We start from the raw sequence: 11,000 nt of genomic DNA, 5'->3' as shown, positions 1-11,000 counted from the left end.
TTTTCGTCTTTCTATACATTCTACTACTATAACTCGCGTATCGTTGTTAGACAGTGATCGACTAAAAAACCGGAATACTTGGGAACGTTAATTAACGGTTATCGGTTCGTTGTTTTCTGGTTTCTTGGTTGCTTTTTACGTACCAATGAAGCCGAAGGGTATGAAGGAAAGCCGATAGCCCTTCCATCATCACAAGGATGGCGACGGTGAATGCGGCCCATGCAGCGAATGTCAAAAACAATATAACGCTTTTTACATAGTTATCCTCGGTAGCACCCAAACCTTTGCTTAACACCATTTTCCATAAGACTTCGGAAAGTTGTCCATGGGCCAACGACAAAGCCCATAAACGTAGATAAGAGGCAGTGTGAGATATCGTTGAGAGAACATATTCTATAGTATGAATAACCTGGTGTATCATCACTTCACCGAATGTTTCCGTTTCGTGAGCATCGGCGGCTTGACTAATAGTCGCATTATTTTGTAAACCTTCGGTTTGCAATTCGATGTCTTGAGATGGAGTTCCATTGCTCTGAAATTGAAAAGCGATCGCAGGTGAAAACTTTATATAAAACGAGTGAAAATTGTAGAGTCTTAAAGACACCATTTATTTATCTTTATCATTACTTTTTTACCGAATTATTTATAAGAAAAGTACACGTATATATATGTATATGTATGAGCACAGGCATACGGATGTATGCACAAGGTTGAAAAATATTGGCAGCTTTTATACAAAGCGATTTCGATATAGTACTTTATAAATGTCCATTTAATCCAGCAGCTAATGTAAAAACGGTTAACCAAGTCGCCTATTACGCTGTAATTCGATTATGCGTTCTTTCTCCTTAACCAGTCAACTGCGTTTGACGAGTATACACGTCGAACGAAAGCTAGCAGCCTTTGACGAGTATACTCGTCGTCGCTTGTATTTATTTGCGCACTCAATGACTCAGCCCCGTGACAGATTTCTAAAACTAAATTCCGCAGTTAACTGGTTAATTTGTCGATTCAGTTTCTAAGTCGATACATGATCATTGTAATGGAGATAATAGTACGAGAATTATATTTGCTCACCAAGACTCTCTCTTCTCGTCTCTTCTTCTGGAATAAGAAGAGAAGAGGCTTGCCAAGGAGCATTACAGGCACACATAACAGAGCGAGTATCACGCAAACCTTCTGAAGAATAGACTGACCCGGGAACATGAACTCCGAACAACCAAGCGGTACGGTAGCGTGACCCTGCAGTATCATATTAATAAACGTAATCAAAACCGATGGTGCGCACGAAGGACTGTATCTATGATCTGTAAAAAAAAAAAAAGAAGATACATAGCAGGATCTGATTAATTTCACCATTGAATGGAAAATCAGATAGCAACGATAACAAGTATGATACGATATAATACGTTACCTGTTGCAGCCGGATTATACAAAACCCATTTAACGAACATCAAAACTACCAGATAGAAAAATAATAAAACAAGGAAAAGTAACTGTGGCAAGAATTCTAGGAATAAGCTCGAGTATCTCTTGAAATGCCTGTTGGGGAAACGTAGAAACACATGTAATTAATAAGGTAATTCGTGAACGTGAAAACTACTTACTAGTTACCATAGCGTATAACGTACAAAAATACTGTAAAATTTCGTTTCTATGTAAAATTTATTACACAGGCTGATTCGTTCATCTTGCATTGCTTAACATACGTAGATAGGATTATTGTTAATCGGAGATGGCCGATTTCAATGACCTTGAAATACAAAACGATCGTCAAGCTCGATATCCGGGATAATCTTTTCCTACGTATGCATACCGCTTAGCTATAGTTTCTTCTAAGTAGATATTTAATTTCTGACAAAATGCCTGTTCGTGTCACGTTTGTGTCGGATTTGGATTTGGTTGGCCGTAGCCCGGGAGAAGGGCAGGCCAATGGCAGATGACTGTCACGATGCTGCGCAGCGTCGCGACGCCGGGCAGACCGCGATGGGGGTGTGCCGTGATACTTGTTACTATAGTTCCAAGTCCTACATCTCACAGCGGGGTAGCGTCGATACGATACGAGGTACATGCGTACTATTACGAGTTTCTTTTCGGAAATTCACCGACAGGACGCGACGCGTTCAGGTTTTAACGAACCGGTAAGAATCCGCCGCTACTTGACATACTTGTCCTACGTTTCTTATACTTTACGATACTTTCGAACCAGTTACCGAAGAACCAGTTCAGTGCGTTCAACGCGTATACACGGACCAATCTAAATGCATCTCGATGCGGTTGACGTATATACTCGTCGTGTATAAAATCAAGCTGCAAATAAACAATTAGCATTTACTATAAAGACTCAAAATTTTAGTAAAAATTTATTGGTAATGTTTCCTTTATACTTCCAGCAAACCTGTTATGTATTTTATAAAAAAAAAGTTTGATTATTTGATTATCCTCTTTGGCGCGTATATCGACCGATTCGAATCATCCATGATTTCCAATGAAATTTCAAAATGTTTCCTATAACTCGCATAATATGTTTGTGATCACCGTATGTTAAGCGATTTTAATCCAAGATAATCGAAACACCCTATGTCCATATATATACCTATAAATACAGATTAAGGAACAATATCTAGCACGTATGGACCACCTCGATTTTCAGCTATGTGTAATATCTACATGGTTTCGTTTCTGTTTTCTCCAAACTCTATTAGAATATTTGACGAATATACTCGTACGTGTAACAAAAAAAAAGACAGAAAATGTTATTTAAACGTGGCTTTTTTTTATAGATTCGTTAAAGAAAGACTGACGCTTTTTGTGGAAGTGAAAAACAGAAACCTGTACCTATTTATCGTAGTACACGAATGCGCGTGATTATTAGGAAAGCAATTGGATAAACTAATTAAAATTTCACAACTTATTTTCCTTTGAAATAACACTGGTCCAATTGCTATCCGATTTCGAGATTTCCAGTTCTCCGATTCTTACTTTTATGACTTTTGCTTTTACGAGGTGCATAGCATTTTAACACTTATACATATGTGCACACGTATATACACGTACATGTATATATGCAGCGCGTTTCACATAAAATTCCCTGTTAAAGTTATATTCATTTTCCATTGCCTCTTTTGAACTATTCCGAGACTTTGCATAAGCTGAAAAGCAAAATGATCGTTTCGTATTCCCATCAGTGTGCCCTACATAGCTGCGAATATACGTACGTAGATATTGATTTGAAATAATTTCCGACTATCGTAAATAGAAGCTTCCTTTTCTAAGAGCTACGATAAAATCTTCGAAAGAAATTATTTCCAACTCGAAGTAGCGATCGATCGAATTATTTCTTTTGTTCTTCTCTAACTATCTCTGTGTTCGTTAGATATTTCCGTACTTATAGGTAAATACGCTAAATAAAAAATATGAAGAAGACTCGATTGAACGAAAAAAAAAAAAGAAAAAAAGGAAAGAAAAATAAATAAAAAGCGATGATACGTTGAAATCGAAATCGTAATCGGAACCATCGCTGTATCAACTTACATAATATTAGGGATACTCATGAACACGCCGAAGATCATGTGCACGACACCGAAGATGATCGACAGCTTCATTTTGTACGAATTCAAAAATATTATCTTGTTCTCGGCTAATACCCAAACAGGATCCATACCCAATGGATAAGGCACTTGCGCGTAATTACTGGTAGCTGGATTCAACTCAATCATATCATCTTCCTCCATTGTATCTTCGTACGATATGTGCCAACTAGACCCGAATATGTTAAATGACTTTGAGAACACGTCATTGTAGATGATGCCAGTGTAAATGGAAAACAAACCCATAAGAAGGATAATATAACGTCCGGCGAAAAATATATTCCAAATTTCGGACGCTGACTTTTGCGCCATAAACTTCTTCTCCAACGCGATCATATATACAGCGAACAGGCTCAAAATTAAACCTAAAAAAAGAGAAGAAAAAGGAAAAGGTCGTCGCTTTCCATATTCCTATCTACACACGTACATTCGTACGTTATAAGAAATACACGGTGCGTTTCGTGACTATATAAAACCAGTTTAAAATTTCCTACCTTTACGATGTTCATCTTTATTTCAATTTCGAATCTGATTAGAAACGTGCAACGTAGATGGTGCGCGCGATCGAACTTACGTTCGACGTTCAAGCTACGCTCACCGCGCAAACTGGATTTACATAGAGATAAAACCGATAAAGTGGTCAGATTTGAAGTCGTTCGAGTCGAAGCAATCGTTTCGATCAATTCTGCCACGTACGTAAAAATAAGCCGAAGATAGAGAAAAACGTGCGATCGATGTACGTGTAACGCTTCGTTTGCAAAAAAATGACATTTGGACGATAATATCGAACGAGCAAATACGTCGATTCTCAACTAAACACGCGCGAGTCACGATCTTCTTTTTCTTCGCGATTTGCCATGATATTCCCGAAAAACGACGCGTTAAACGAGAAAGCTTTTCATTTAATACGATATAAACCATATGCCGTAGGTTTACTTAGTAATTCTGAAAATCTGCTTTATCGGTGCAAAAGTTGTTGAAAACGCTGATTCTTGAAATGCTCTGCGAATTCAATTTTCGTGCACGCTTTCCAAAACATATTTTCCAGACTTCCAGTTCTTCGAACGCCAAAATGATCCTCGCTTTTAATAGTTGTCTTTTAGAAATAAACCTCTGATTTAGTACGTACGTTTCTACGTAAACGGATGAAACAAACAATGGTTCGTATAGAGATCCGACCACGACACAGTCAAGTGCGTGCGTACTCGGTGGAAATTCAAAGTCGATTTTCTCGGAAACGAAGTCCCTCAAGTGAAAACAATTCATTGCATATTTTCGACTTATTTTCTCACGCACGATCATCATGTAAGACAGCCTGTACCTTCGACTTATTTTTTCACGTACAATCGCGCCATCTACCAACTGCCAACTGTATCATTGTTTTATTAGGACACCGTGTATCACTCTTAACCGTAGTCAGTGTCGAAACGTAAAACGTTTATTTACCGTGTCCACAATCGCCGAACATGACGCTAAATAGGAAAGGGAAAGTGATAATCGTATAAAGAGCTGGATTAGCTTCGCGATACGATGCCACGCCGTAAGCGTCGATCAAATTTTGAAAACCTCTGGTGAACTTGTTGGTCCTGTTAAACGTCGGAGGATCTTCGTTCGTGTAGATAACATTGAGGAACGATGGTATCGTACTACCACAGAGACGCTGAAGAAAGTCAAATTTCAACGCGATTTTTATTATATTATTGTAATATATAATATAACTTGATAAATGATATTATAATATAATTTAATTATAGTATAAACGGGAAAGCATATATTCAGTTGAACGAGCCAACAAAATATAAACGAGACGTGAAAGAAGAATATTTGGTTATTGTAGAATTTCTTCGAATATAGAAAAACATGAAAATTTGAAGAAAATCGCAGCGATGTTGAAGGAAGGACACAAGATATATCGCGTCTCGAAGGTGTTCGGTCATAATTTACGAGAAAATTTATCATCGTTATCAAATGCTCTAAATAACCATATTTCATTTCCTTATTGTTCGACACAACGGTGTATAGAACGATGTGTACGATGACAGGAAAAATTTCTATTATAGAAGCTGTGCTAACACGTGCTAACGAAATTAGTAAGAAATATAGTATAGAACTGTAGCTTGTTACTAGAAGTGTTACTCCTATTCGAATTGTTTCGTTCTTGAAACGTATTGTAAAACTTGTATACATAATATAATTTGAAGAAACCAACCGATCCTTCCGTGAGACAGTCTCGGACAATGGTGAGATCGGCAACAGGTACCCAACATTCTCCTATAAGGCACTTTTTCGTTACGTCCACGTTGAACAAATTCATCGTATGATAAATGGCCTTCATCTTTCGAACCATAATCGTCCAATTGGGCAACTCCTTGGCAACGTTATGTAACACGCGTTGACGATGATCTTGCGTTTGATTTAAAACCTGAATGAAATGAAAAAGAAACGAAGATATCAACGATGAAAGATTCGACGATCCATTCCATATAATATAACCAGTGAATTCCGGGTTTTCATATATTCGTCGTACATTTTCATCAGAAACGACCCGACAATTATTCAAACGCGCATAAATTCGATTTTCTTCGTACTGAAAATTATTGATATTTATGAGATATACGTAACATTAAGGAAAAATATGTTTTCGAAAAATATCTTACAAAAAGCCTGGAGAAAAGTGTAAATGACTTCCTTACTTTTTACATTTTTACGTGAAAGTATTTCAAAACATAGAATTATACATTTTTCGGCTGTCAATCTCCTACGATATAGGTCCATTTTAGCAGTTATTAATTAGACCAATATTTTTCGTACGTATTGTAATACTCGTAACAGAAGCTGGAAATACCTGGATACTTCGACGAATCGAATCTTGGAACGAAAAAACGTTTAAAAGCAAAAGGGGATCAATTTACTACGGTAGTGACTTTGCTAGCGAATTACGTAATCCGCGTTAACCAGCTACCTGTTTCTGACGAGTATACTCGTCATGGAGAAATGGCAATATTTTTTGTTATGAAGAGCCCTGTAGGTAATAAAACAATCGTTTCGTTACAACTTAATTCCATATTACATCAGCCACACGTACTTTGTGTTTGACGAGTATACTCGTCGTGAAGAAATGACAATACTTTGTGTTATGAAGAGCCCCATCGGTAATCAAATTAAGAAATAAAAACGGTGATTTCGTTACAATTTAATTTCATATTATAACAGCCACACGTACTCCATGTTTGACGAGTATACTCGTCATGAAGAAATGACAATACTTTTTGTTATAAAGAGCTCTGTCGGTAATAAAATTAAGAAATAAAACAATCGTTTCGTTACAACTTAATTCCATATTACATCAACCACACGTACTTTGTATTTGACGAGTATACTTGTCATGAAGAAATGACAATACTTTGTGTTATGAAAAGCCCTGTCGGTAATAAAATTAAGAAATAAAAACGGTGATTTTGTTACAATTTAATTTCATATTATAACAGCCACACGTACTCCATGTTTGACGAGTATACTCGTCGTGAAGAAATGACAATACTTTGTGTTATGAAGAGCCCTGTCGGTAATAAAATTAAGAAATAAAACAATCGTTTCGTTGCAACTTAATTCCATATTACATCAGCCACACGTACTTTGTGTTTGACGAGTATACTCGTCATGAAGAAATGACAATACTTTGTGTTATGAAGAGCCCTGTCGGTAATAAAATTAAGAAATAAAACAATCGTTTCGTTACAACTTAATTCCACATTACATCAACCCCACGTACTTTGTGTTTGACGAGTATACTCGTCATGAAGAAATGACAATACTTTGTGTTATGAAGAGCCCCGCCGGTAATAAAATTAAGAAATAAAAACGGTGATTTCGTTACAATTTAGTTTCATATTATAACAGCTACACGTACTCCATGTTTGACGAGTATACTCGTCGTGAAGAAATGACAATACTTTGCGTTATGAAGAGCCCCGCCGGTAATAAAATTAAGAAATAAAAACGGTGATTTCGTTACAATTTAGTTTCATATTATAACAGCCACACGTACTCCATGTTTGACGAGTATACTCGTCGTGAAGAAATGACAATACTTTGCGTTATGAAGAGCTCCGCCGGTAAAAAAACTAAGAAATAAAAACAGTGATTTCGTTACAATTTAATTTCATATTATATCAGCCACACGTACTCCATGTTTGACGAGTATACTCGTCATCACTTACCTTTTGCGACACACTTTAGGTACATAGTTTTCAAAGTTTTCTAAGAGGTCGCAACAGCTAAATGGTTAACGATGTTACCGTATACGTACATATGTACAAGACTCACCAAGTTCAAGTCTTCCAGTCGCGTTCGAACGCCTTTCACCATATCCTCGCGATCCGCGTGGCTGTGCGGACATGGGTACAAAGACGCGTGGAAACCACTGCAAACTTTCCTGATGCGGCTCTTCAGCTGCTCTCCTTGGAAAAACGCGACGAACACCGTTTTAAAAATTTGATTACCCTAAAACAATCCGCAAAACTTACGTACATATATCAAACAAGATTGTATTAGCGATATCGACAATGTTAATGAATATATCTAAATGTATCTACCGTAATAGTGATTAGAATAAACTAACGTTACGATATCGCACAGCAAATAAATATCTTCTTCGATCGTCAATTATTTGAAAAATATTTGCAGAATGAAATTGCTAGTTGCAATAAATTATTAACCGCTTGACGTCGAATAAACCACCGACGTCTAAACAGTTAACTAATTCTCCTTACTAATGAAATTTCAATTTTAACGATGTTTTTTACCATCGCATACGCGTGGACATTTCGATGAAATTAAATTATATTCATACGTGAAAATTTCTCCCTTTTCACGATTTAATCGTAATAACATCTATATGCATATTATGGAAAGGTAAAAAGCACGAGCAATATTCATATAATATTAGGTTGTCCCAAATGTCCCAAAAGGAAATCATAAAATTTCACAAAATTTGTTTGTTTTATATTATTTTACTGAATTACGTACGATCCGTTTCAGTCTATTACTACATCTACTATTTACTTATAAAATGAAAGGAACTTTTGGCACAACCTGACGTACGCATCTACAAGGGCAAATTAATTACTTAAAAGTTCGTTTCTTTGTATTATTTATACATTTAAATAACAATCGGTGCTATAACATTGAGCATTCATGCTTAAGATCTTATAAAAAAAGATATATAAAGTATACAAGTAACTTAGATAAATTTGTGCAAAATTAAACAGAGCGTGCAGGAGTTGTGATTTTTTGTAATTCGAATGAAATTAATCGAGCTTGAAAGTCTATCGCGTAAATAGATCAGCAAAAAACTAAATTATTATTTCCGAATCGTTAGGTATTTGTATTTTACGATCATCCATCGTGATAAGAGTTACTGCTTCTGTCGCAATTATCTGACTTTTCATTTTTACCGAAACGACCAAAAACAGAGATCAAGTTCGTATTAAGAACAAAATAAGACGTCCTGTAAAGAGTAATTTTTCTTAATTAATAACAGAGATAAAGACGATGTGCAGGTATTAAGATTAAATGGTAGTACAGTATATAGAATGATGGTATATGGGAAAAGAAAAAATAAAAGGAAAGCAATGATAACGATAGAAGAATAGCCAGTTTGTTAATAAAATAATTAATTGGAAGTTAAATCACAAGGAAGCTAAATGTAAATTTGTATCTCACTTTTTCCAAGCACGCCATAAAAGCAATATCAATTACGATACCTAAGACAAACCAACCGATTGATATTACATATATTTTTTGATATTTACAAATAAAAAGAATTACAAACGATAGCAAAATATTAAGTTCATCGATAGGAGGAATATCTTTAAAGAAGGAATCTAACAACTTGAGATTTTATGGTTGATTATTATAGGAAAATGTGAAATTCTTTGAAAGTGAATCAACTTTGAAGCGACAGAAAGTAAAGAAAATCTTCTACTTGTTTCAAGGATAGTCCAGTTGACATGTATTTAGCTTAATAAATTCAACAACGTACCTACCTTTATTTTTCTCTTTTTTTTTTTAATTCAATAAAACAAACATCTTCTCTTCGGTTACACGCATATTACGTACAAAGAAGAGAAAGAGCTTCTACGTAATGATTTATGAAAGAATAATACCTAATGACAATACTAGCATCAACGTAAAAAGTAGAAAAATTAGAATATCTTACCAAATCCTTGGGATCCTTGCGTACGTGATTTTAGCGATAAATACACGTAAGTGAGAACGATGAATATAGATACAATAAAAATATATTAAGAGAATAGAATTAATATCGCGATGAACGAATCAATTCTACTCGTAAAGTCTATGCAAGTAATAGGTCATTTTTATATCTCTGTAAATTAGATCAAGAAAAGTTAGACGATGGTTTTAAGACAAAAGAAGGAAAGAAGAAGAAGAAGCAGAAGAGAAGAAGAAGAAGAAGAAGAGATAAGAAGCGAACTAACAGTAGCTGGATCTTCCAATGGCTTGTCGAGCTCAGCTTGACGTAAAAATACATTTCCACGGGATATTCGCCACAACATTCTCTCGAAAGCTGGTATTCGTTCTCGGCTTATTACTCCAGCAACGAACCTATAAAAGAAAAATTTCATCGAATAAAATATAAGGCTAACACGGTAATTTCGAGAAGTTATAATTGAATTAATCGATTATTACTGGCACACGCAACGGTGTAATTTATAATACAGTGACACATAGTGTAACGAATGTGACGAATGTAACAAATATAACAAATAAAGTACGGTATCTATAGAAAATAAAATATACAAAAGAGAACGTCGTTTTGAAAACAACGTTTTGAGGTTAAAAACAACGTTTGTAATTAATTTTGATCTATATCATATATATATATATAATGTTATTGATTATTAATTTTTATCTCTACATTTATACCTTTTTTGTTCTATGGAAATAAAATATTTTTTCTTTGCCGATATATACGTTACGTTTACATTTCAATGTATACTTTTAATGTCTTTAAGATCTAATTTCTTTTTAGAGATTACACGACAGACGTACGAGATTATTCACGCACGTGTAAACATCTCTTACGAACGAACGTATATATTATGAGTTATACGAACAATTCTCTCAAATGTCGTTAGTCATTATTATGAAACTCGACTATCACCATACTGTAAAAATTTGAAACAAATCCGAGAATGTAGATATATAGAAATTAGGTTTCAATTATTTAGTAGAAATACGTATTAAACTGATAAAACCTCGATATTCAATGGAACCATATTTAACACTTATCTATATATATTACATATATGCTTAAGATTATATGGTTATTCATGTGATATACTGACTTTTTACTAGACACATGTCTGCAATAAATATCTTCTTGTA

General features: G+C 35.0%; 1 protein-coding gene across 3 annotated transcripts in view; it reads right to left on the bottom strand.

Moving 5' to 3' along the window:
- The window catches only part of LOC117236222 (V-type proton ATPase 116 kDa subunit a), a 53,449-nt gene that overhangs the window by 2,031 nt on the left and 40,418 nt on the right, over positions 1-11,000 (bottom strand). For all 3 annotated transcript variants that reach the window (XM_033498967.1, XM_033498966.1, XM_033498968.1), the window contains exons 6-13: positions 10,091-10,217; positions 7,917-8,093; positions 5,800-6,012; positions 5,037-5,250; positions 3,535-3,955; positions 1,415-1,542; positions 1,078-1,307; positions 144-532 (exon numbers count right to left, since the gene is read on the bottom strand). In XM_033498967.1, the coding sequence (XP_033354858.1) occupies positions 144-532; positions 1,078-1,307; positions 1,415-1,542; positions 3,535-3,955; positions 5,037-5,250; positions 5,800-6,012; positions 7,917-8,093; positions 10,091-10,217 (1,899 nt within the window). The remainder of the gene's footprint in view (positions 1-143; positions 533-1,077; positions 1,308-1,414; positions 1,543-3,534; positions 3,956-5,036; positions 5,251-5,799; positions 6,013-7,916; positions 8,094-10,090; positions 10,218-11,000) is intronic.

The sequence above is a fragment of the Bombus vosnesenskii genome, unplaced genomic scaffold (genome assembly GCF_011952255.1).
Source record: "Bombus vosnesenskii isolate JDL3184/JDL3185 unplaced genomic scaffold, Bvos_JDL3184-5_v1.1 scf7180000013340, whole genome shotgun sequence".
NCBI lineage: Eukaryota > Metazoa > Arthropoda > Insecta > Hymenoptera > Apidae > Bombus > Bombus vosnesenskii.
This window is presented reverse-complemented; position numbering and strand designations above follow the sequence as displayed.